At 44.9% G+C, this 27,104-nt stretch overlaps 1 protein-coding gene across 1 annotated transcript; it reads left to right on the plus strand.

The window, feature by feature from the left end:
* Positions 1–14,411: 14,411 nt before the first annotated feature.
* On the plus strand, positions 14,412–26,794 carry PAG1 (phosphoprotein membrane anchor with glycosphingolipid microdomains 1). The gene is made up of 6 exons (XM_054385594.1): positions 14,412–14,536; positions 15,074–15,125; positions 16,094–16,190; positions 18,992–19,590; positions 24,507–24,566; positions 26,450–26,794. The coding sequence occupies exons 1-6, from the start codon at positions 14,412–14,414 to the stop codon at positions 26,792–26,794; spliced, it is 1,278 nt and encodes a 425-aa protein (XP_054241569.1).
* Positions 26,795–27,104: the final 310 nt, after the last annotated feature.

Consider the following 27,104-nt stretch of genomic DNA (forward strand, 5'->3'; position numbering starts at 1 on the left):
TACATCCTTAAGCTGGCATCTCATCTCACCTGTGTTTATGTCTTGTATGTTGTTTAATGTTACTTATCACCTTTTAGATAAGCAGTCCTGTTACTTCACTCCTATCACTTAATTCTCTCTCTGAAGGTGTTTTCATATACTTTTTTTCAGCTGCCCCTTGCATTTCTGACATGCCCTGCTTTTCTCACCACTTGGGCATCCTAATATTAATAGGTCATAACCAAAGTAATCAATAGATGTTGATAATCAATGCTGGGAATTTTATAAGCCATTTGTGTGAGTATGCTTGACTGTACAGTAGGACAGAAAAATAATTCAGGGAGGAAGAAGTGCTAAAACAAAAGTGTTGCCCAGGGTGAGAAATACTCAGCTAAGGGCAAGGGTCATGGTGCCCTCCTAAAAGGACCAAGCCTTGAGGTAGGTAAAGAACTGATGATAGCTTGTGGAACTGTGGCAACACTGGCAAGGAGTTGGAAAGGAGGAAGAGGTGTCTGTGGAAGGAGGAACAAGATTCCATAAGTGCCAGAGGGTGAGTGAAGGTACCAGAAGGAAGGAAGACCACAGAGATGGAAGCCACCTGGCCCTGTGGAAGTGGAGGCACTAGCTGCCTTTGTGGCGTGTGTGTCCATGGAGCTGGGCCCATGCCTCTGGTGCATGTGTGCGTGCCTGCTGTGGACACAGCTGCACAGCTGCAAGTCTCCCTGTGAATGAGATGTGCTTACTACTGAGCAGTCGCACAAAGGTTGGAGCTGTCTGCTCCATCGTACATCACCAGTGTAAGGCTCCTTCTTACTTGGTCTGTTTTGACTGTTTCTCCTGTCCCTAGGGAACAGTTACCCAGTGTGGGTTTTTATCAAGTTCTAGTCTTATTCCTCCCTGTCAAAACCTTAACAAGACCAAGTTCTGTGGAAAAAAAGTAATAATTTGGGTCAGCAAAACCCGAAACCTGGGGGAAGAAAAGCCAGGCTGGTTATTGATTGTGTGAAGTGATGTGATGCTCTGCTTGTCCTGCCTACCACAGCTGCTTCTCTGTCATCACACTTTGGCAGCTCATAACTCAAAGCAGCGACAAAACTTTCTGCAGGAGGCATGATGCATTTATCCTTCAAGCTCTGCAGTGCTGCTTGTGTTGTAGCACTTCCTGCTAGAACAGTGCTAATGATAGGAACAAGGGAAAGCACAGAGGCAGGGGAAGTCTTGCAGCATTAGTGATGCTTAAGCTGCAGAAAAATTCATGCCAACAGGCAGCAAAAAGAACAGGCTGTAGGAAAGTGGGGGAAAGGAATTTTTTTTCTTTTTAGTAATTTGCTATTCAACAACAAATTCAAGTTTACAACCTATAGGCTGTATTCTGTCTTCTGATCCTTGCTTAGGTGCAGGAGGAGTGTATTTTAATTGGAGGTCATGATTTATTCATGTTGAGGGAATGTTCTGTTTCTACCATGTTCAGCTTGCAAAGTGGTAGTTAGTAGATGACAGTCAGACCGGAGATTTCCCTTGAAGCAGCGTGAGAAAGTATTTCTTTTCTGAAGTCCATTTCCATGCACAGATAGTTTCCTACCCTTAAATATCCAGCAGTCAGGAAAAGAAGCCCAAAACCTGTGATGGACAGCCATGTTTGCTGGATGTGTAAATGCAATATTCATACATAGCTCTATGAGGGTTTCTGTTCCACAGTGTCTGAACCAAACATCTCAATTAAATTGAGAAGGGGAAGACCTGGTTTTCATTAGCTGTGAAGAGTTTCAGAATTACATTAGTTGCAGTTCATTAGATCTTATAATTGTATTTGCTGTGTGTCATGATGAGTAAATGAGGGGTTTGGGTGTGCATGGGGGGAACCCAGCTTGTAGATCATTCCCATAGGATCCATGATTAGCTTCTGCTGCCTCGGTCAGTTGGGATCAAGCCCAGAGTTCTGTATTTCCCTTTCCACGTCTGGAAAGCAGCCAAATAAAATACACTGCATGCTAGGACGTTGATGTGGGGAGCAAGAAACAGTTGGGTTTATTTTGCCGCCTTATCCTACGCTGCTCCAGCTGGCAAGCAGGGCAGTGCCTGCGCTTCGGTGGGGAGGTGAAGCCACGGATTGTGCTGGGCTGTCACAAGCAAGTGGTGCTTTCATTTGCCTCAGCTCTGCTTCCAGCTGAAAGGACAGGATGACATCCTTGTGCTCATCTCAGAGAGAAATTGCAATGAAACAGTTAAACAGGGTGAGGCTATGAAAAGACCTGGTCTGTCAGTGCTGCTCCCGCTGCACATCAGGCACGTTTTCTGTTCTCTTGTGTCTGCCCAGGAAATCAACTCATAGCAGTGTGCCTGAAGACCTTTCCCAGTGGGTCATCATGCATTTACCCCCCCTGCTTTTGTCCATGATTTATACATATGTCTTCTCTTAATTCCAGGTGTCTGACACTAGGTGTGGCCTTCATAGGTCACCTGCCTGTGATCTGTGAAGATACCTTTGAAGCTACTCTTCTCTCCACATACATAGTTAGTCTGTACTGACCATCTGGGAGCATACAGGTAGACAGTTTTGATTATTTTTAGATGGCTGAAGTTAAGGAAGCACCTTCCTTCAAGGACTACAAGATTATGTTTCCAACTCTGAGGGAAAGGATGATCATGTGGATGTAGCACTGGCTGGGGACACCAGGTATCTGGTATCAGTTCTCATCTCTGCTAAAGCCCACTAAATCCTTCTGTCTCTTGGACTTTTTTTGTTGTTGTTGTCTTCTTTTCTTTGTTTTTTTTTTTTCTTTTTTCCCCCCTCCCTCCTCTCTCCTCTCTCCTCTCTCTCTGTTCTCTTTTTTCCATTCTCTTTCTTTTTTCCTTTATTTCCATTTTTTCCCTTTTTTCCTTTTTTTTTCTCTTTTTTTTTAACCTTTTTTTCCTTTTTTTTTTTTTTTTGTTGTCATGAAAAAGAAGCTATTTACACATGGAGTCTTTCATGTGCTGCCTTGATTTTAACCTGGTAAAATGTAAACTCTTCAGGACAGGGACCATCTCCCGCAATGAAGAAGGCACTACATATATACACTAAATATTAAAGTAGAGCTGACATCCTAATGAAATACAAATGCTAAAAAAGTAAAAATCACTTAATTGAATCAATTAGAGTGAATAAGAAGAAATTTGAGTGTGGAATAGCTCTTCAGCTTTACAAAGCACATCAGAAGGTGAAGGTTGTTTTCTTAAAATTGGTCTGTCACTGAGCTTAGTGACTGACTGACTGCTGCCTCCCTTGCTGTGGAATATTACACAGCTCAATTCTCACTAGTTCCTTTAGCTTCAGGATTATTTAATCTTCAATATAACAGGCCCTTCTGATGTAATTTGTGCTCTACCTCCAAGGACCATCGTTAGCTGCCCTGAAAGACTCCTGTCTTCCAGAGTTTTGTAGCTGTAGTTCATATGTTAGCAGTGGAACTCATCTTGGCTTTTTACATTTAAAATTCTTAGATTTTTTTTCCAAAATGTGAATGGGTTTTGTGTGCTTCATTTTGAGGAGGATCTCACTCAAGGCACATAAAAAAGCTGTAATGTCCTGACAGTTGATAAGAGGGCATTTGAAAACATTTCTCAGTTTAGCAGTCGATCTCACTAGAAGCATTAAATTTGTAGCAGCTTAGTAACGTTAAGTATTGGTGGAAGTCATTGAAGCTTCTCCTGTGATAAGAGGTGAGATCTCTCAGGTGACAGCATTTGGGTGAACAGAAGCCTGTTTTCAGAGATGGAAACACACAGAAGTTGAATCCCTCTCTAAATATGAGTCCTTCTCTTAAAAACAAGACAAATCACACTTCTTCAGCAGCATTTCACTAGGGACAGTCAGAGCATTGTGTTTTGCTGCTGCATATTTTGCAGTCTTCTGTGTTTTTCTAAGTTCAGGACCCTTTGGACGTAGCCTCTGGAAAAGGACTATCTGTCTGTTGAGTTCATGGGCCTGATTCAAACATCAGTTTGAGAACAAGTATGATTGCCATGGACTTTAGAGGTCAGGTGACAGGCAATCTCTGTGTGTGCCTGCTTCCCAGACTAAGGGGAATTTCTGTTTCCATTATTACTGCAAAAAAAGTTGCTTGAAATGTTGCACTGCAAAGACTGGGCACAGGGGACTCGGCAAGGCAGAATTACATAAACAGCAAAATGCAATTATAAACAGGCTGGGTTTGAGATGAAGTAGCATCTAGTTCCAGGAAAAGCAAAGCTATCAGGAGTAGTTGTGTCAGAGCTGGACAACACTTCACAAAGGCAGCTTTCATTTCTATATGCTCTAAAGTATGTAGTAATCGTTGTCTAATTACTTCACTGCAGCCAAAAAGCAGTATGGGATGTTGTGGGGGTGTGGGAAAGAACAAAATACGCTACAATTAAGCTGTAATCTTTGGCATGGTCACTCACCAGATAAAGCTTTTCTGCTGTCGCGTTCAAGACCGTTATTATTTGGCTGCTAAAGCCTGGGGAAAATATGTGGTGATGTTCATAGGAGCTGTTTCACAGAGGCTTCATTATCAGCTTCTTCCTCAGCAGCTGGCCAAGTCAGCATTTGCAAGCTGTGTCCTCAGTGCTCTGCTTGTCCCTGCTTGTGTTGCTGGGAGTGAAATGAGGGTAACGTGGTTACCCACAGTGCAATGAATTGGTCAGCTTGGGGTTATTTGGTTAAAACCCTGTTTGCTCAGGACCTGAGTTCTAATGGAAGACACCTTTGGCAGAGATTTGTGAGCGTATGGCTTGTGCACAGCAAGCCCTTGTGAATGTGGCAAGCAAATGTGCTAGCGGTGTGACAAGTTTGGTGCATAATTATGCACATGTATTAACCCCAGGATGCAGGGTGTGTTTCACTGGTACATAATCATCTTCACATGCAATTATGCTCACATTCCTTTGAAAGTCTGGTTTTACAGCCTGCTAGGAAACCTTGCTCTTATGTTCTAAAATTCAACACCATTGTAATAGGAACTGTTCTGCCACCTTGAAGCATGAATTCACACACTTGCTTGTTAATACAACTTTCCCGATTCTTCCCCATTTTCCAAATGTCTGTCTGAGGAGGAGAAGGCAGCTTGCAATGCAGGCTTGTGTGGAATTACTAAAATTCTAGTAGGATTAGAGAGAAAAGCATGGAAGGGGAAGTCAGGTCAACTTTGAATATGTTGACCTTGAGGTGACGTTGCTGGCAAGGCATGAATTAGTTGATTGGTGTATGAACGTAGAATGCAGTGTGGATCAGCATGTGCTGCTGCAAAAGCCTTTTTCAGTTTTCCTGGAATGGCACAGAGAGATGGTTTCAGAGTGACTTGGTTTGTCTTTAGGAGACGTTAAAAGGGACTGGTGGTTTGGGACTGTTTGGTTTTATTTTAGATCTGGTTTTGCATTACGGAGCACACACATCCTTTGATAAGCCAGCTATGATTCCTGCAAAAGTAGATACAGTGGGGAATTAGATCAGAAACTCATTATTCTGCTGCTTCACAAAGCAGAAACATGAGCCATTTTGAAGGCTTACAGTACACATGGTCTCTGCAAGGCTGGGCTGACAGCCTGCAAGTGCAGCAGCCCTTGTCAGTAATTACTTCCAGCATCGGGGTTTCAGGACCAGGGTTTAATTATGTGCACATCTGGTCTCCTGCAGCTGTTTGCCAGGGCTTGGACTAAGACATGTCTGTCTTTAACTGTTCCTGTTCAATGGATGCTGCCAGGCCAAGCAGCTCAGAGCACAACTGCAGGAGGACAGCTTTAACCTGTTGTATGAAAAGATTTGTCCTGATTTGGTGCACAGGAACCGCAAAAGAGAAAGGTGATGTTGGCCTTAAGGTTTGTGTAGTCAGTACTGAATCTACATATGAACAGCTAGGAGCCAAAGCAAGGCCATCCAGATGCAGAAAGAGTAACACAAATCACCCTTGCAAATTTTTACAGTGCATTTGAAGAAACTCCACAATCTTGATTCTAATGATCCTGTGGGATTAGGAGGGGGTTCTGCTAAGCAGGACCTTTGTCCAGACAGCAGTCTTGTAGCCTGTTGTCTCCAAAAGCATTTAATTGTAATTCTTAGACACCTAGCACCAATGTAAAGCAAGGATGTCTGTGTGTTCAGGCTGTTCCATAGTATCATCTATTTCAGTGCCTGAAAAATTATCTGAATATTCCTATTTGGTAACTTTTCAACGTCTTTGCACTTTGTTAGGTACTCATACATGCATATTGCTGTTTTGGTATCTTAATATAGGTTTTGTTACCTGTAGCAGAGTTGATTTCCCTAGGCAGCAAACAGAACTGGGAACTGGGTGAGAGACGGGAACTGGTAAGAGGAGCTGGAGTGGGTAGAAAGCTGGGCATGTCCTCTGGAGTATGGAGAGAAGGAGCTCTAGCACTGGGGGACTGAGGCCAAAAGGCTCTACTGTTACCAGAGTCTCTGTCTGAGATATGAAAGATCTGTTTTTATTAGGTTAGAAAGAGCCTGAAGCATAATTTTAGCTTCAGTAAAATGGATTGATTTGGTTTGTTTTGTTTTTTTCTTATCCCAGCTAATGCCAGGCACAGCTGAGGAGTTAGTGTGGCAGTTTAGGCTGGGTGCCCCCTGCCACTGCCGCATGAGATACACCTCTGGTGTCCTGGGTGCCCACCCACAGGGGTGGACACAGGAAACGGCGTATTTCTACCCATAAATCCTGCACCCTATAAGGCCATCTGCAAAGTCATTCTCTTCCTCTTTCTTCCCTCTCCGCTCCCATGGGAGATGTCCTCTCTTATCGGGTAATGCCGGGGGAGTATCCTCAAGGCCTCTTAGGCCTGTCTAGGCCTAATGCCAGGAGGAGAATGGAGGGGGGGGCAGTCTCAGACCTGGCCAGCCTGAGACTTGCCTAGCAGTGGGAGGGGGAAGAAAGAGCCCTGGGGGGTTTGGGTTTACCCTCAGGTGGGAAGAAGGGAAGGATTGGGAAGCTTTGGGAATTATGTAACAGGCTCTGTACGCTTTGGGATACTCTTTGTCACTATGCTTTGTAGTTTGTAGTTCTCTGTAGCTTCACCAATTGCTTTTCCATTTAAACTTTCCATCACTCTCCAATCCGTTTCTGTGAGTCTTATTCTTTTGTCCCTTTCGGGGCAAGAGACGATCTGTCTGGCCCCAAACCAGCACAGATTTTTGGTAGCAGAGGATGGTTCCTGTGCTGAACTCTGCGAATTGGATTGGAGAAGTGCAGAGATGGAAAAGTTAAAATGGTATCTGGGCGTTGTTGGTTTTTGGTGGCTGGGCTCAAGGTTTTGTGCTGGGGCGACCGTGTGGGCGTTTTATGGGTTCCGAGGGGACACCCTGGTGCGTAGCCGTGGCGTGGAATCCCTCCTGCTGTTCCGAAGCGGCAGCGGCGATTCTATAGCTGCAGGCACTGGGGAAAAAAGCTTAAGAATGCGGTGCCTGTCCCTTTCCCTTTTGTTCCCCGCGGCGCCAGCGGCGAGCAGAGCGGCGCGGAGCCGAGGAAGGGGGAGGGACAGTCGGAAGCAGACCAGGGTCGGCTTGTCCCGCGGCGGTGGGGGCTAGCCGCAGCGGGGCGGTGAGCGGTGGCTCCCGCAACTCAAGAAGGCGGGCGGTGGCTCCAGTTCAAAAGCTGCTTCCGAGGACCCAGGGAGCGAGCGTAGCTTTGGCTGGAAAAGCCGCTCTTGTGGCCCGAGGGGTGGCGGCGGTTTTGATCTGTACCGCGGCTGCAGAGGTGACGGCGGCTCTCGCTGTTATCTCTCCCCTGATTTTCGGACGCGCTCCAAAAATGGCGCCTAGCACCTGGCTCCGCCTCTCTTCTCGGTGGGTTGCAGTGCAGCCACTCCCTCTCCGGGGGAGGGCTGTGTAGCCGGATGCCTCCATGCCTTGGCATGCGTACGCTCAGGGGGAGCGGTGTGCCTGTGCGTGGTGTGCATCCGTATTAGCCTCGGGCCGCGGCTGGAAGCGGTCAGCACTGGGCTTGGGAAAGGTCCGTGCAGCTTTGGAAAGTCTCAGCGTGCTGTTGCCTGCAAGGGGTGGAAGGAGTCGAGTTGAGGAGCCTGATTGCTCAGACTCGATTGCCCCGGGGGGTGGAAACATGCCGCTTGAGTAGATGGAGAAATGTTTGATTGAGAAGTTATGAGGTTGTTTCCAGGTGGCCAGGATGCTCCATCGGATCCATGAAGAGTTCACCGTGCAGAAGAATGAACTCTGCGTCGCTGGGAGGTTCCACAGGATGAGGGAGAAGAGCTGGACTGAACTGTTACCTGAGCCCGAGGGAGAGACTCTTTGGAAGGACGCCCAGATGGAGACTTGGACTTTGCCAGACATGTCATCTGAAAGTTGTTTCTAATTTGATGATATGTTTTGGGTGCTGGAATTATGGGTATGAAATAAGGGGTGGAATGTGGCAGTTTAGGCTGGGTGCCCCCTGCCACTGCCGCATGAGATACACCTCTGGTGTCCTGGGTGCCCACCCACAGGGGTGGACACAGGAAACGACGTATTTCTACCCATAAATCCTGCACCCTATAAGGCCATCTGCAAAGTCATTCTCTTCCTCTTTCTTCCGTCTCTGCTCCCACGGGAGATGTCCTCTCTTATCGGGTAATGCCGGGGGAGTATCCTCAAGGCCTCTTAGGCCTGTCTAGGCCTAATGCCAGGAGGAGAATGGAGGGGGGGGCAGTCTCAGACCTGGCCAGCCTGAGACTTGCCTAGCAGCAGGAGGGGGAAGAAAGAGCCCTGGGGGGTTTGGGTTTACCCTCAGGTGGGAAGAAGGGAAGGATTGGGAAGCTTTGGGAATTCTGTGAGGGGTTCTGTACGCTTTGGGATACTCTTTGTCACTATGCTTTGTGGTTTGTAGTTCTCTGTAGCTTCACCAATTGCTTTTCCATTTAAACTTTCCATCACTCTCCAATCCGTTTGTGTGAGTCTCATTCTTTTGTCCCTTTCGGGGCAAGAGACGATCTGTCTGGCCCCAAACCAGCACAGATTTTTGGTAGCAGAGGATGGTTACGATCCATCGACCTCTGGGTTATGGGCCCAGCACGCTTCCGCTAGTCCAGTCAGGGACAACCTTGGGAAGACAATTTGGATACAACAACCATTCTGTGGAGCATTATAAAGTTTTAACAGTATGGGCTTGGGGTACCATGCCACCTGGCTGCAGTACAGGACAGTTATCCCCAACATGTTTAATTTACTGGTATGGATGTAACCTTAATCCTCAGAGCACAACACCCATCAACTTTTGCAGGAAGCTCCAAACCAGGACCTGACCTGCAGTGAGAGAAAAGTTTGGCCCAAGTATTTTGCCCAACCAGGGACAAACGCAGCCCTGATGGTGTCACCAAACTTGGGTGTAACACCATTATCAGGTTATGCTGTCAGGAATCCACCACTTGTGGCAAGCTACGGAAAGCTGCCTCCAGCTGCTCTGCTGTTAAAGCCTGGTGAGTTTACATGAAAACAGTTGTAATTTAAAATCAAGAGTTTAGAGCAGGTGTGTTTGAGTGAAGGAAAGGTGCTTTAAGCTCATTTCAACCCAGTTCACCATAGTGCTGTACTTAAGCTTGTGACAGGAGCACAAATGGTGTTCCCATGCATGTAGAGAACAGTCCTGATATAGAAACTGTTCTGCACTGAGTAAAGTGCATTTGCTATGTCCTCCTGCTAAATCAAGTGCTTGTGGTTTGGTGTGAACTCTTGTTGGTGCAGGAGTTGTGTTAGTGGATTGTCTTCCTTCGGGTGTTTTCTTTAGGGTGGTCTGAGGGTGCTACATACAAGGGATGTGCTCAGCCTTTGTCCACTTGAACATACACTACACCTGCTGATGCCTGAGCTGGGTCTGAAGCTTTCAGAAGAAGTTTTCTGGAGAGGGAGTAAGGTAACAGGACCTCATTAGATGTCCTGTAGAACTCCAGCTTCATAGGGGAAGTCTGTTTTCATAGAGGAAGTCTGTTTTCGTATCTGGAGGAACAGAAGATAAAAGGATCAACATTCACAGATGTTGCTCACACCTGTAGGACTATTTCTGGTGCTCTCTGTTTGTTGTATCCCCAAGTTTCTGTTGGTTTTGTGTTTGAACCACAGTGATTGCAGCTGGATGTAGACAAGAGGATGTTAGTTTCATGCTTCTCTGTTCATGGTTCCACATACCTTACACTTCATCATTTTCTGGTTTAAGGCAGCTCACTTGGGGCTTGCTACCAGACCAATAACAATCTCCTTTAAAAATTACAACCTTCCCTGCTCTGCCTTCTCCCTCCCAGGTCTGCACTGTTACGTTGGAGGGGATCTTCTGAACCAGGTGATCTCACTGATCTGTTCTGCAATTTAGAAGATGCTGGGAACAGGAGAGGGGGTGGGAAGGAGAAGAGGGTTATAGGAGGTGGAGCAGCCTTAGAAGGAGCCCTGTAACTGAAGCTCAGCAGAGAGGTGAGCATGTGAAGCTGCTGGGCAGTGCCCCATTAGCTGAATCTGGCCTGACAGCCCAGGACAGGGAGTTGCAGTCCCACAGCCCTCCCCGAATCAATCCTGTCCTGTCACATTTGGCTTCTCACGTTCAAAGGCGCTCAGTTGTCAGAACAATTTCTTCCCTTGCCTGCACTCCATCTATAATTCAGTGAGAAAAGCAGAGAGGTGAAGCTGCTGGCTTTTCCCACTCTTTCCCCTCTGGAAAACGTGGGCTGAGTGTGGTTTGCAGCAGGACATGAATGAAGGGCTGTAAAACCCAGAAGCCATGGGGAGGGTGGGAGAGGGACACACTGCCATCTCCTGCCAGGTCTCCTGGGCCACAGCATCCACCTCTCACAGAGCACATCTCCTGTGCCTTTCCCTGCAAGCTTTGGTGGATCTTTGCTCAGAATTGCTACAATTGTCATTCCATGTGCTCTCTAAATTTGCAGCATACATCCTATGCACAAAATAGCTTCACCCCATTATTTTTTTTCACCCTTTAGTTTGGTAACAAATCTGCCATTGCACATCCTACACTCCCATCATCACCTACTGGGGCTGAACCGCCTCAGCTCTGCTCTCTCCCTGCAGCAGCTGAAAGGAAGATAACAGAAGAGTCACTGTGAAAATATGAGGCATGGCACTGAATTACCAATCTCTTTGAAACTACAAAAATCATTGTGAATTTGAGTGCAATTTTGAAGAACTGGCTAGAGGTGTTACTTGCCACATAATTTCCAGTAATGGCAGAAATGAGTGTCTAAGGCAAGAGGAAGTTGCTACAAGAAGGAGCTGTTTTGTATGTAGTTCTAAGGATTAGTTTTCTGAATTGACAATGGCTTTGAAACCATGGTTTGTGTTTTGCCTTAGATGAAATAACCAGTTTTCATATCCAGGTATTCCAGGCCTATCTTACTCATTTTTGGTGTTCAGTGTCACAAGCAACTTGTGTGGAGGTTTCTGTGGAATGGGTACAACAAAAGAAACTTCCATCTTAAAGAAGTCATCACATATGGAAAAAAAAAATAGTTCAGCTGCCTGTTGCTCTGTCTCAGCAATATGTCTCTGCAAGGTTAAGCTGTTCAAGTCTGGTAGTCTTTCAAGGGTGGAGGCAGGACTTTTTTCAAGCCCAGCAGATGAAGGGCCCCATGGGAGCTCCATCTTTAACAGCAGGGTTTGCGTTCAGCTCCGAAGCACCCTGGCAAGAGCCACAAATCACTGTCCCAGAATGGAGACTTTCACCAGAAGGCAGCACAATATCACTTTTTTAATTGTAAAAAAAAAAACAGTTAACCATTTCAGCTAAGAGCTTTTGAAGTTAGCTGCTTGCTGTTCCATAGTTATGATTGCAAATAAGTTTCTCCTCAAAGCTAGCCTCTACAGCAGCTCCAAAATTCATTCTGTTAGGCACAGACCAGGCATTCATCAAGTGGAAGCAAAAAGAGTCCAGACAGTTTTATGGTCAGTGTGCCAAGCTTCTGTCCAAGGCTGGCTAGGGCAAGTTGACAGGTGCTTGTCCAGCTTCAAGTACTTCAGGAGCTCTTCTCTGTTAAAGGCATCAGTCCAAGTGAATACTGTTTCAGCCCCGTCATTTGGGAAGAATTAAACAGTAAGAGTAAGCCCTCTGATGGCTCTTGGGGGGAAAGGTCCACAGAGGATGAATGTAGGCTTGTTTTTTTCTATATTGTGTTATTTCTATATTGTGTCCTATATGCTGTGTAGCATCTAGGTCCTCTAGCACTTATGCCAAGCTCTTGCCATTCAAGGAGCTAAGATGAGTCACTGGTCACATCTTGCCTGCTTAGCTTCCCTCACAAAGGTTTCATCTATTGTCAGTCTGTTCCAGTTTGTTACTCTTCTGCTTGCAGAGGTAACTGATGTCTCCAGCAGTTGCCTCCACTGGTTCAAGTGCCACTGTACTTTTCCAACCTTTTCTGACCTCCTAACTTACAGTCAGTGCTTTGGTATCTGAATCTTTGCTCTTTTGCTGTAGATTAACTTCTGTCCTTGGTCATTCTCTTTGCTCCATTTGGCTTCTGCCTGGTGGGGTGTCTCACGTCTAGCTGCAGTCTTGCACTTCACTCCTGACGTTCACATGTAGGTCTCCCTTGAATCTCTCCCTCTGATCTCACTTCCTTTTAACCTCAGCCTCAACTCTATCCACTTCTGCTCATCCCAACACTTCTTAACTCTGTACTGAAGTCTTCAAAGATGCAGCTTTTCTATGGGTCTGCTCCCCATGTGTCCTTAGCTTTCCTTAGCTCAAACATCATCATTATTCAAAGGCCAGCAGCCTTAAGAATTTCATGTGTAGAATAAAAAAATAACTTTTCCTACCATATTAGCTTCTGGTGCATTATTTTGTCTTCTGAGAAGAATTTAGGTTTAAAAAATCATAAACTTAGTAGTAGAAATAATTGAAATTATATCTTTCAAGGCAACCTTGATCTGCTTTTTAAAAACCAAACATGATTCTATTGTAAGGGAAAAAAAACCCCACACTATTATTTTGAAATCCCTGTTCTTTTAATTTTTTTAATCTTTTTTTTTTGTCCAATATTTGAAGGGGGAAAAAAAAAAGAAGGGGGGGGGGGAAGAAGAGAGGGGAAAATGGTTTCTTTTTCATATGTATTGTCTCTTTTTTTTAAAATTTCTTGGGAGAACTAAAGAAGAGAAGACACAAAAATGGTGAAAAAAGGTTTTATTCAGTTTTTGTGGTTTGTTTTTTTCCTCCACATTTCATACTCATTTTATCCTTTTTTTTTTCCCCCAAGGAAGGTATAGTATTTTTTAAAGGCAAAAGGATGTGGGGGAAGGTAGAAGGCCTTTTAAGAACAAATTTTAAAAGCTTTAAGAGGGCAAAAGATGTATTTGAAAATTGATAAAAAGTCAAATTTGAAAAGAAAAATGCTTTCTATTCAAAACATTAACAAAGGTTTGGAGCTATCTGAGGCAGGCAGAGTGCTGGACTCTGTAGTGTTCCCTAAGTGAGGGCAGTTCATCACCTCTGCAGGAATCTACCCAGTGCACTGTGCCCTTGCACCTCATCACAGAAGTCTTTGCAGGCATTACACCCTTTTTTTTTCCTGACTAAATCCAATTCTGTTTCTCTTTGAGTTCTCTCCATTTCACAGCCAGTGATGTAACTTTGGCCCAGTGTAGCAATAACTTGAGTTTTGTTTCAAAATAGAGGGGACGTAGGGCTGTATCAGATTCACTCAATCCATGACACCTTCTCTTCTCCATACAAACCACTCTCTCTACTTTTCTCTTTAGTTATACATAGGTGAGGAGAGGCAAAAAGAAGAAAGTTCAGTATGACCACTCTCCAGACAAACTATTAAAGGAAGAAGCATTTCACATAGGAATAAGATTAGATCTGATGGGCAGGGAGAAAGTCTTTTGCGGTACTCCTGTCAAAGACTTACTCAGCTTGTTGGTCACTGTGCTCTAAGCACTGAATCACATGTAGGCACCAGGTGTTGAGAGGGAAGGAGGTGAACACATGCTGCAGCTCTCCTTTTGGCTTGTTAACTTTGCAGAAGTTGTAGCTGCTTTTGAAATTTGCTTTTCAATGAAGTTAAACAGCACTGCAGAATAGACTGTTCTGTCCTTCTTCCTCAAAATACAAGCTCAGAGATCCTGTGCTACCTTTTCTTTGGGCTGAGATTGTAGATAGGTAACAACGTGTGTTAATATTTGACAAGGTTTGTTCTATGGCACCATCAGAAATGCAGCTGAAAATCTGCTTGCCTGGCTGGCTCATACTTGAGACTTTTGTGGTTTTCTCATAAGACCTAGATTTTAAAATCTCTCCTGCTAGATTTGTAGCTGTCAGATTCACTGTCTTCAGAAGTGATATTAATCTTTAATGGTGGTTTTCTTCCTGCAGAAACAAAAGGTGCATGCAGCACAGATGCCGGCCTTCTCCAAAGAATAACCTCTTCCTTCCCAAGTGGCACCAGCTCCTGCTAGTACCATGGGGCTGGAGGGTGGTTTCTTAGGCAGTGGACAGGTCCACATCATCCTGTGGGGAAGTTTGGCAGCCATGACAACACTCCTGTTCCTCACCTTCCTCATCTTCCTCTGCTCCAGCTGCAACAGGTAAGGCTCAAAAGCTTAGCAGGCAGTAATTGGCTTTGTGTCAGATTGAAATTATCTTCACTCAGAACTAGTTAGCAAGAAATACTGAGGACTTAGGTCCAGAACTATAAAAAGTACAGTGCAAAGCCTGTTTTCAGAGCAAACCTGATTTTGAACAGTTCTGTTCATCCTAAAATCTGATTTTTTTTCCTTCTGCTGTGAAGGACAAACAGTGTTGTGTTTGTTTATTCTTAATTCTAAGTAGCATCCTGTGTGGGAGTAGGCTGGATTTTGTGTGCCTTTTCTAGTTCTTTTATAGAGTAAAGACCTTTTACTGACACAGTTTAGGGAATTCCCCAGGTAGGGTGTCAGCAGCCCTGGAAGTGTTCAAGTCCAGGTTGGGCAAGAACCTTGAGCAACCTGATCTAGTAGGAGGTGTCCCTGTCCATGGCAGGGGAGGGCTGCCATGATCTTTAAGGTCCCTTCCAACCCAAACCATTCTGTGATTCCTATATCAGCATAATCTCTCCTAACAGTTCATACATTTTTTTTGTTAAGGGAGAAGAAGGCCAAATATCAGAATGGAGATCATGAAAACCTGATGAATGTCGTAAGTATTTCTTTCTGGCAGCTTGTCTGTCTTGTGATTGGTTTGTACCAAGCTCCTTGCAAAACACTGCAGAGTAGTTCCTGAGCTGTTTCCCAAAAGTTGCAGGACAGGAAGAGAAGAGCTTGTGTAGACCTTGATAACGTGCACTTTCTGATGTTCTTTCAGCCACTGCTGTGCTCTGGATCTCCTGCCTTTCAGTACTGCTTGCAGCACAAGCACTGTGCAGCCTTTGTCAGCTGCTGTCTTCTGAGGGGCTGGAGCTATGGCAGTGTCTGTCATCATCAAGGCTGTAAGGGAGATCACTTTGGGACATGCTGGCATTTATACACAGTGGGTCCAGACGAGGGCCACAAAGATGATTCAGGGGTTGCAGCACCTCTCCTGTGAAGACAAGCTGAGAGAGTTTGGATTGTTCAGTCTGGAGAAGAGAAGGCTCATGGGAGACCTTAGGGCAGCCTTCCAGCATTTGAAGTGCCTACAGGAGAGCTGGAGAGGGACTTGTTACAAAGGCATGGAGTGACAGGATGAGACATAATGGCTTCAAACTGGAAGAAGCTTAGATTTAGATTAGACATTAGGAGGAAAGTCTTCCCCATGAGAGTGGAGAGGCATCAGAACAGGTTGCTCAGAGCAGCTGTGGAGGGTCCAAGCCAGGAAGTATTTCAGGCCAGACTGGATAGAGCCTTGAGCAGCTGGGTCTAGAAGGAGGTGTCCCTGCCAATGGCAGGGGATTGGAAGTAGATGATCTTTATGGTCCCTTCCAACCCAAACCATTCTATGATTCCATAAGTTTTGACATCTGTAAACACAGGCACCTAAATCTTTGATGAAAGTCTACATGGTTTGACTCTCCTACCGGTAATACCTGTGAGTCGGAGCTCCCAAGATCAGAATGGAATTCATCATGTGTCTATACAAACATTGACTCCCATCCAGTGGTGAATAGATCTCACTCACTTGTGTTGCAGCCTTCTGACAAGGAGGTGTTCAGCCACTCGATCACAAGCTCCGCTACAGAGCCCCCTCCAAGCAGCGACCAGAATGGGGCACTCAGCAATGGCGAGGGTGAGTAGCTCAGCCCCTGCACATGGGGCCAGCAGCAGCACACTCCTCTTTTTCTCACACTCCCACCTTAGCCGCACATGTGGCATCCCTCAAGTCTTAGGTTTCTGGCTGCCAGCTTTCCAAGCACACTGCCATGCCATTGGTCTGAATAGGCTGCGTTTCCCTCTGCTCACCTCTGGAGCTCTGACCCCACGCCAGCTGCTGTGTCCCAGGGCAGTGGTGGGACAGGCAGTCCTTTCAGTCCTCTTTGCACAGGAAATAACTCACACAAGGTTGAATCAAGGTGAAAAAATGCACTGTGTGCATTTGTCTTGCTGGGAAGTCAGTAGTCCATCCCATGGAGATGTTGGTGTTTTAGGCTACATCTCCACTTACCAGCCAGGTGTGCTCTGGCTCAGCCCTGTACCCTGGCTCCCAGTTCTCCATGCCAGCTAACACTAGGGAGGTGCCACCAAGCAACACCTGCAGATTGACCAAGCCATCAGGCAAAGACTGACATTCCCTAATCTTCTTCCAGATACAGAGTGGGGTTGTGAGCAAAAGATGCAGTTGTGCCTCAGAGCTTCACTCCTGCAGGCTGTGGAAATATTTCAGGTCTTTCTTCAGGGACTACAGCTTTGGGTCATAGTCCTGCGCTGTCCCTTTGCTTGTAGTTTGGTATTTTAGAAAACAGGCAACATAAATGGGCTTCCTGTTTGTTTTTTTTCTTAGTCTTTACTGAACACTCAAAATGATTCACAATGAGGTATCACTGGAAAATATTTTACTAAGCTACAAATAAATTCAGTCTCAGCTCAGACCTGCTGAGAGCCAACTGTTGTCTCCACACTAGGCACCAGCACCATGAGCCACCCTCCTCGTCTCATACCTCCTCGTCTCCTACCCTACCTTCTCATCTCCTACCTCCTCATCTCACTGTGCAGCCAGAGAATAAGCTGTTCAATCTTTACTCCTCAGAGACAAGAATCCAAATGAATTCATTGGCTTTGGTTCTGCAGCTAATTGCTGCTCCTGCCCATTGGCTTTTTGCATGTGTTGGTGTGTAGAGCCCTGCAGAAGAGAAGCATTTCTCGTTGCCACAAGCCACCACACATGCAGCTGTCAAAGCTGCTGCTGAAAGGTGTGCTGTCAACCAGCAGTTTTCAGACTGTCTGCATAACAACCCTTCTGAATAACAAGAACCAAAGCTTTAACTTCTTATTTATGCTTTATGTGTTCTTTTTGTTAATAGTTCTGTTTTCTGCTCTTCCTGCTGGCCTTTTGAGCAGGGCCACGGTCATGGAAACATCATCAGATGTTGGTCTTTGACTTTGCCAAACCTGCCCCACTGTGTTTATCTATGCCAGTCTCTTCTGTGTCACTACCCATAAACCACAGGAGCACAGAATGCGAGCTTCTGATTATCCCCCTCCAGGCTGAAGAAGGTGGGTGCTCTCTGGAGCCTGTGGCAGTGCCTCTGCACAGCACAGAAATCCCTGAGAGTAATCACCAGAAGGGGAAAATGTGTTTTGGCTCCTCCAGGCCAGTTCCTGATGTTTCTCAGGAAGTCTGCAGGCACCCTGAGTAGTGACTAGGACACCCTGAGTCCTAGCCAAGATGCAGTAGGACACTTCCTCCTATTCCACCTATTCCTCCCCAGTTGCATGCAGGAGCCAAGTGAATGGAGAAGGATGTTTTCTTCTCCCACCTCCCATTCAGACAGCAATTCTCATCTCACACCTCCAGTTCTATCCTGAATTTTCCTGCCAGGGTTCAGCTGCTAGCAGGTGCTGACTGCATGAGTCTGCATGCCCTGAGCTCCAGCAAAAGCAGTGTCCATGCCAACCACCAAATCAAGACACTTTCTGTCATCATGTCAAACACACTGAAGGAAATGGACAAACGGGTGGGTTGTGCTGAGATGGTACCATAGGAACTCTACTAAGAAAAGTCAAGCTATGCAGAAGGAGTTTCTCAAAGCAATGGTGTGAGGTAAAGTTACACACCAGGTACTACCTGGAATGTGCCTGGATGTGCCCATGTGTGCATCCCTGAACGCAGGCAGCTGCCATGCATGTGCACTGTAAAAGAGGATGTCCCATCAATTTCAGTCTCTGTACCCTGCAGTGACAGCAATGTGTGACCTGCTTCTGGGACTTAAAATGACGTGTTCTGCCTGACACCACTTTCTGAAGCCTAGTCTTCTCTCTTGTGCATATGGCTGGCTTGTTAGTAGGTTGTCAACCTACATTATGTGCTGCCAGACTAAGAGAAGCATGGCACAGCCCTCCAGTGAGGAGCTGCTGGTGTAGTCTGCAGTGAGGCTGAGTGTGGCAGGGCTGAGTAATGCATGGCTCAGACCAGAATTTGGCCAGTATGGTCAATGAGCTTGAAAGGGAGGGAGGAAGAAGGCTTTCCTTTTTTATTCCAAAGGATAGGAAATCGGAAAGAGGAAAATCTAACAAGGCTTTTTTTAAAGGTTTGAGGCCTCTCACCAGTGTTCCCTGTCTCAGACTACTGAGCAGTCTGTGTCTAGTATGAGTACACTGAACATCCATGCACACCTGCACCCATCCCCTCATACTGTGCTTGCTGTGTGACTTGGTACTGCACAGAGTATTTAAGGTGTTCTGAGAGATACTTCAACAACAAATTGCAGAAATCCCTTTAACCACTGGACATTTCCAGGCATTAGTATCATTTATCCTTTCCAATAGCACACAAAACCAAAGCGATTTAGAGAGTACCAAACCACACTTACCTTATAGTCATTGTTTTAAATACTTCAACCTTACTGTTTTAAACTCTTTTTTTATCATTAGTACTCTCAGAGGACAGTACAACTGCCTGTATCCAGCCTTATGATGAAGTACAGACATCTGTCTCTGATCTGCTAGATCCACAGGATAGTCTTGGAAAGTCTGTAAAATGTCACCAGAGCCGGGAACTACCCAGTATTCCCCCTGACACCACCATGGAAACCATCATCTCAGCTAGGAATGCTGAAAATGATCAAGGTCTTGGAATGGAAGGGCCTTATGAAGTCTTGAAAGACAGCTCCTCTCAGGAGAACATAGTTGAAGACTGCTTGTATGAAACTGTGAAGGAGATTAAAGATGTTGGAGCAGTAGGCAGCATGGAAGGGAGCTGTAACAGCAAATCAAAGGCTTTGCTGGTGGTTGCTGAAGGTCAGACTCAGGTGCCTGGGTGCAGAATTGAATCAGCAGAATATGCATCTGTTGACCGAAACAAAAAAAGTCGCCAAAGTGCTAATTCAGAAAGTCCTCTTGACAACACGCCAGATGTAGAGGATGAGCTTCCCCCACCAGTACCCATGAAACTTCTTGATGAAAATGAGAATGTGCAAGAAAAAGAAGTGGAAGGAGAAGATGTGACAGAAGGAGCAAGCATACCAGAGAAGGTAAATACTGCAGATACTTGCCAAACAGACAAATATTGACACAGAACATATGAGTGGGAGAGGATTGTGAGTGATTTATTGTTTATTATTTAAAAAATAAAAGCCAATAAAAAAACAAACAAGGGATGCAAGACTGTGAAATATGAAAACATGGCAATATACAGTATAGTTTTTGCATTATATGCTGTAGTCATTCTTTTGCAGCTGATAGTTTGGACTGTTGCAGTTTGCACTTTGTAAGGCTTTTCCCAAATCTTATCCAGACATTGCACTGGAGGCCTCTGCTGCATTGTTTAGTGCTATTATGCTTAGGGGGGCTACTCTAGTTATCTCTGTCAGCATCTCCATCTTGTTCAGAATCCTCTCCTTGTGTTTTTTGTAATCAAACCTCACTTTATAGAAGGACATCGTTGCTGGGAGGCTTAACTTTAGATGTGCTTCTTTTGTTGGGCCACATTAACTTAGCTGTGCAAGTGTTAGGCATCTGCTCAAATCCACTCATCTTGTCTCTCTGTAGCAGAGAGGGACAGGAGGAGAGAGAGATTGCAGCTGTAGACTTTTACATCTGTCAAATTCTGTATGTCACATCTAATCAGAGTAATGGATTTCTGCCATGGCCAAAAGTTGTGTTTTCTCAGCAGTTCATTCTTTGGGACAAGTTAGTGGTGAACTCCTGGAAAAAACAGAATGATGATATTTTCAACAGGCTCTTTTCCCATTTTCAGTTTTTCATCAGTATTACTTTTAAGGATGTTCTCAGATCATTGCACAGATTTTTCATAAACTGTGGAGTCTGCATTTTTCAGAACTTCTTGTTTAGATAACTTATTAATTGTGAATGAAAGAACTGTGATTTTGGCAGCTGAATAGAATTCTGGTGCCTGAGCCATCAAATATATTAGATATTGCTCAAAATTTCCAAAAAGTCCTTAAGATGTGGTGTGACACTTCAAGGTAAACATTAACCTGAAAAGCCATAGCAGAGCTGAGATATTGTTTCTTGTTGTTCTCTTATTTGAGGTATTTCAGTAATCTGGGCGGAGAGGAGAAAAATACCTTGTTAAATAACTGCCTAACCACTTAACCTACAAAGCACTGCAGAGTCCAAGTGAATAAACTGAAGACTATTCATGATATAAAAATTATCTGGACTCTTCAATGCATGTACTTACAAAGAATGAGCTTGTTAAGTAAAAAATTAAGATGTAACTGTCAGCAATAATCCACCAACACTCCCCTCCTCCCAAATTCAAGCCATATGTAATTTCTAATTAAACTTTTAGGGCCACAGCTCTTGATAACAGTGACATTTTTCCTACCAGGTGTGAAAAGACTTGCAGAAAATCATCGTATTTCCCAGGCACCGATACAAAGGAAAAGCATTTGCTGCTCTGTAGCTCCCCAGCACATTGTGTATACGGTGTCAGGAGTGGGAATTGATTAAAATGGTTCAGGTTTTGAAGGATTAATCAAGAGATGACACAGGCAGTCCCCTAAGTGCCAGGGGGGGAAAGAAAAGAAAGATGTTTGTCTAATTAAAATTTATTCAGAGCTAAAGGCATCCTGAGTTAAGCTGCAGCAGCATCAGATCATGCCCAGGTTGGCTGCTAGGGACATGCATTATGCATTGAAGCGAGCGCCTGTCCTGTCCTTGAGAGCTACAGCTGCAGCAGAGTTGGAAATGGTAATTAATGGAATATATAAATGTCATTATTGTTGGCATTGTGTAGAGAGGTGGTCCTGGGGTTGTTTTTCTGCTGCAGTGATAATTGTTCCCTCTAGTTTGCTGCTTCAAACAATGCAGGGCAATGCCTGTGTTTTCCAGTGCCCAAACCAAGGTTTTTATGGAAACATGCATTCTGTTGATCACTTTTTGAGTTCCACAGACTCCAGAGGGGCTTTGCCTCCTCTCTTGTGAGGCTGCCTTGCTTAACATGACATCTGTATGCCAAAATTTTCAATTTTCTGCCCTGACCACGATGAAGAAAGAGGCCCTAAGACATACAATCATAGAATAGTTGGGTTTGGAAAGACCTTTAAAATCATCAAGTTCAGCCATTATGTAACTCTGCTGTGGCTGGTGCTAAACCATGTCCTTCAGCATCACGTCTCTGCCTCTTTTAACTGTCCCCAGGGATGGGGATTCAACCACCTCCCTAGAGAGCCTGTTCCTCTGGTTGGGAACCCTTTCAGTGAAGGAGTTGCTTCTACTCTCCATCCTGAACCTCCCCTGGTGTAACTTGAGGCCATTTCCTCTCATCCTGTCACTTGTTACCAGGGACAAGAGACCAATCCCCATCAGGCTTCAACCTTTCAGGGAGCTGTAAAGAGTGAGGTCTCCCCTCAGCCTCCCCTTCTACAGCTAAACAACCCCAGTTCCCTCAGCTGCTCCTCACCAGACCTGTTTTCCAGACCCTCACCAGCTTTGTTGCCCTTCTCCAGACCCACTCCAGCACCTCAGTGTCTTTCTTGTTATCATGCCAGTCTCCCTCACTACAACTAGGCTTTACTTGAGTGGGGCACAAAGAAGGGACAGAGAGGCTGCTTGTGTCACTGAGACTTGCACCTGCCAGCAGACAGAGAAGACACCATGTCTGGGCTGTCTGCCTCACCCTGTAAGAGAGGGCAGCCTGAAGGATCCCCAGCCCATGCCAGATCCTGAAGCACACTCATTTGAGAGAACTACATAGACCAAGCCAGAGATCATTCCAGCATATAACACGATGAAAAAGATACAGAGTACTTTCAAGAGCTAGATGTGCAATAAATGGGTGAAAATTAATCACTAAATTGGTTCTTGGCTGGGGCCCAGCCAAATCCTTTGGAAGGTTTTGGTGAAGATAGACACCTTTAATAGCATGAGGCTTCTTACAGCCCTCTCTCACCTGGAAAAACTTGGGTGTAGTTTGTCTAACAAAACTAGAGAGGCAGAATGGTTTTTCTTCAGTTCTTCCTTTTTAATTAAACAGAGGAATTATGGATCTCCTTTTCCACCCAGGGCTTTCCAGAGTGAGCACTGGTGGAAATGCTCTTCGTGTGTACATCTGGCTGCTGCCATCTGCTTTCAGATTTGTGCAGCCTCAGGATGGGCAAAGCATCTCTTACTAATCCACCAGAGGAGAATGGTCTCCTTGTTCTGGTGCCTGAGTCAGGAGCAGCAGCTGAGCCCAAGAGCAAAAAATCAAGCTCTATCAAGGAACAAAAGGAAAGTGGAAGGCAAATAAGGACACAGCCATTGGTGTTGCTGCTGCTGAGCAAGTGTTTAGGAGCAAGTGTTTGTTGTTTTTTTCCCCCCAAGATGACAATATCTTTCTAACTTGATGTATTACAAGGTTTCTCATTTATAAGAAAGAACAGTGGGTCCCAGGGGGAAAGAAAAGGATTGCCAACACCCTGGGGTATTTGTCAATATTTGAGTGGGAAACTGTAGAAGGGGTCCTGACACGTGGTGCTGTATAGACACACTGATGAGAGAGAAAGTAACTCCACTGAAGGGTTTTGCAAGCACTTGTTTGTTTTATGTGTGAGGATGACATCAGTGACTTACTCCTCCATAAAAAACAGCCTGCAAATGGGAAAGACAAAACTGAGCTGCTGAAATGAAAGGTCAGAATTTAGTAAGGCTCAAAGTCAGTTTGAACTTCTCATTTTAGTTTGTTTACTCAGAAAAAAAAAATAAATACAGGTTTTAAAGGGTGAATTCTCCAGGCAGTGAGAAGGAAGCAATGGAGTTGTTAGGTGGAGCAGCAGGTAGACTTCAGTGTGCTTGAGGTCAGGGTCTTCATCAGAAGTGCCCCAGGGGTTTGAAGCTTGGTATTTACAAGAAGTAAAAACACCAAGACCAATGTAACTAGGAAAGTATCTGTTGTTACGAGCTTCTGTGGGGAAAGAAAAAAAAAAAAGTCTTGTGTGTCTAGTATGTGCCTGGAAGTGGTATTTGACTTGACAAACTGACTGTCTTGGTCTGCACTGCAGGAGGTGTGAAGTATTTTAGGTGGACAGTTTGTGTGAAACTATGGCCCATTAGAAACCATGCTGGAAAGCTCCCCCTGAGCCCCTGTGGAGTCCAGCAAAGCCTCCTGGCCCCAGTGTGGAGGAGTCAGAGGGCCACTGTGAGGCAGCCAGGGTCTTTGTGGCCATGAAGGTCCTAAGACAATTTTTGTAAGAGCAAAATGCTTCCCCACAATGTTTTGTGATCTGATTTCTATGTGATACTTTACATGAAGTTAGAATTGATACCAAACCAAGCCCTCCATCCTTTAGGAACTTTGCTATGTGAACTGGGCCCAGCCAGATGCTTTGAGGACTGAGCTGCCCATCTCAGGATGGGTTGCAGTGGTCCTTTCCTTGTTCATGGCCTGAGCAGCTGTGAGGCAGTGCTGCTGCACACCTCTGCAGGACTGCTGCATTTTGTGAAGGAGGAGGATATGGCACCTCCCTTGCAGCACTGCTAGGATCCACTGAATGTAGGATAACAGTTGTCAGAGAGGTGCCAGGTGACTATTGATCTTTGGTCACCTAAAAGCATATCTGAAAATCACATGGAAGGCCAACTAGTGTGTCACAACAGCTGACTTTTTATTGCTCAAATGCCTCTGCAGACTCTTTTCTCGCTTCATTAGAAGTGTAAAGGCAAGGATACAACAAAGCAGAGTTTGTTTTAACCATTGCATTATTTTTACTTTCTTTTCAGGTCAGGACAAGAGCAGACACTTGTCTCTCCTAACCTCCAGGCTGTTATCTCCAGAGATGTGCTCTGTCTATTAGGGGTATTAGCTATGGAAAATGGAACTGGAGAGCAAATGACTATAAAATATAATGTGTTGGTTGTAATGGGAGGGAGGTTTTATAGATTTCACACTGATGACTGATAATGAGCCTTTTTTTTACTTCTTCCTTTCTTATGTTTTTTACAGAGGCTTAGTTCAATGTCTTACAAGTCTCGAGAGGAAGATCCATCTCTTACAGAAGATGAGGTAGGTTTCTTGCAGGAAATGCAATAACTAGCTAGAGACCTTTCTTCAGGCAGAAATTAGCATAAGCTCTGCATGATTAAACAGTATCTAAGAAAGGTGAAATTTGGCTGAAGGGAAAACGAAAGCCAAAGTTTCTCTGCACAGAGTTTCTGCTGCCACATTCCTAAAATGAGAAATATTCCAGCATGTGGCTGTATCAGGCCAATAGGTTAAAAAATGGCATCAGAAGATAAGAAGAGGCCACGATTATCTGATTGTTAGGGCAGCCTCTTCCTTTGGATACCAAGTTTTTCTGAAGAATAACAACCAGCAGCCTTTTGAAACACGTTCCACCTTCCTCACACACAAAGTGTTTGGGCCTCTGGGAAATAAACAGAAGCACAATAAAAGCACTGGAGCATAAGTTGTTCTTTTAAATGCCTGCTAGTCAAATAAATTGAGGAGATTGAAACAAAGGCAGAAAAGTTAAACAGAAGTAAGGCTGCTTTTGATCATCTCCAATACATTTGTGCAATTGACAAATATGTTCTCTGGACATAAAAGCAAACAGCAAGTTGAGCGAGCTGAGTGAGCTAATGCTTTCTGCTGGGAAAAGTGCTTCCAGACATGAAGGAAGAAATTGATCCTCAGCCTGGGTTCATGTAATTTAATGCTGGAAAAGGTTGGAGTACCAATGAGCAGGAAAGCCATTTTTTGTTTGTTTGCCTGGAATTACTAAAGAGTAAGAAGCATTGCTATTGGCAATGGGATGCCTCTCTTTATAAAATATAAAGGTAAATAAATACAGAATTAACAGAAGCCATCTGCTTCATCTGCATCAGTCAGTGTTCCTTACTGATAATGGACATTGTTATCCCAATCTACTGTTTCAACTGGATTGATACAAACCCAGAGTGGCCTTGCTTGGGAAAGATTTGAACTGTAACATCAGAGCTAGGTTGCAGTTGTGATATTAGGTACCAGCAGTGGGGTGAATTTCAGCTGTTTGCCCTGAGCAAGGGATAGTATCCACTTGGACTGGGAGAGGGAATCAAGAGTGTCCCCATGCATATGGTGCCAGCCTTGGAGAGTCAGGAATGAGAGCTCATGTGTGGATGTGGGTATCTCCTTCACCTCTTCATTAAGAGCCACCTTTGTGCACTTCTTAAGCACAAAACCTCCTCAGCTAGGAGTGAGACTCCAGCTCCCTCCCTTGTGTTTATAGTAGTTGAGAGGCTTCAGTCTCTAGTTTTTAAGTTCTGAGAGGCAGCTTCTCTTTGCAGGCAGAGGTTTAGTCAACAGAACAGACCTTGTGTATCAATTTGTTCTTTTCTAGTGTAGGTAATTTGTCTCCTTATTTTTAACGTTCTGTTAACATGACTTGGTGCCTCCTTGGTCCTGCTTATAAACACACCAAATAAATACTCTTCTGTCAAGGTGTCTCTAAAAGCAGAAAAGTAGCTGGTAGCATTAAAGGTAAATTTAAAACCCCCAAGGATCAGAAAGCATCCTTCTCCTAACTTACAGCAGCTAAACCCCATCATTCCTTCGATGCCTGTCTTCCCATTATGCCCAAGCTGGCTGCAGGACCACAGCAAAACTTGCAAGAGCTCCAAAGTCATTCCCTTTTGTCCCAGGTCTAATTTGCCTGCCAGGGGATTTATGCTCAAAGAATGTTGGCATTGATAAACTTCCTTTATAAAACATTTCTTTCTAAAAGAAAATGCCAAAAAATAAAGGGTTTGTAAGAAATCCTTTTTTTCCTTAAGAAAGGGTATGTTTTCCTTGGAAGATCCTGTCTTTTCTTAAGTAACCAACATCCTTGTGGTGGGAGGGGTACAAACTGGTGTGCACACAAGCTTTATGCCACACTGAAATCCTCATCAGGTGTTTCCTCTTCCTAGATCTCAGCGATGTACTCATCAGTCAGTAAGCCAGGACAGGCCATCAAGGCACTGGATTCTCCTTACACCTGTATTCAAGAAATTGCATCCCAGAGGTCCCCATCTATTTGCAGTGGCCTCTATGCAAGCGTGAAGGACTTTGAAAACACCCTGAACACTACCACTGTGCCTCAGTCAACAGACAGACCAAACGGGGAGCTGGAGCCTGACTATGAAGCTATCCAGTCAGTGAGCCGAGAAGAAGACAGAACCTTGTCTGTGCCTAACACAAACCACACTGCTCTTTCAGGAGAGAATGACTACGAGAGCATAGGGGACTTGCACAGGGATTTCACCAGACTTTAACTATTCCAGCAGGCAGATTTCTCCACTGGTATTTTCACAGGATCCTGTGGAATGTGGAGAAGGAAGTGCTTCTCTTGGGGAACAAAGCTAAGTAGTTGTGAAGCAGCAGCACACATTTCAGTCAGGGTGTGATACCCACTAGGTGATGCTGGGTGGTGGATGGAAGCTCATGGGAAGGGCTACATCAGGTCAGATTGAAGCCAGGACAACACAAAGACTCCGTTATTGTTAGCTCCAAGACGACCAGAGTTTGGGAGGAAGTGTCCTGCTTGTCATCCCCACAGGATTGCATACCAAAAAAACTGCCTTT

Source organism: Indicator indicator, chromosome 12 (assembly GCF_027791375.1).
Source record: "Indicator indicator isolate 239-I01 chromosome 12, UM_Iind_1.1, whole genome shotgun sequence".
Taxonomy (NCBI): domain Eukaryota; kingdom Metazoa; phylum Chordata; class Aves; order Piciformes; family Indicatoridae; genus Indicator; species Indicator indicator.

Bases quoted from the DNA above. Each gene is read 5' to 3' on its own strand.
- PAG1 (XM_054385594.1), top strand. From the start codon at position 14,412: ATGGGGCTGGAGGGTGGTTTCTTAGGCAGTGGACAGGTCCACATCATC. The intron at 15,126-16,093 runs GTAAGTATTTCT...CTTGTGTTGCAG, and splicing joins ATGAAAACCTGATGAATGTC to CCTTCTGACAAGGAGGTGTT. The intron at 16,191-18,991 runs GTGAGTAGCTCA...TTTTATCATTAG, and splicing joins GGCACTCAGCAATGGCGAGG to TACTCTCAGAGGACAGTACA.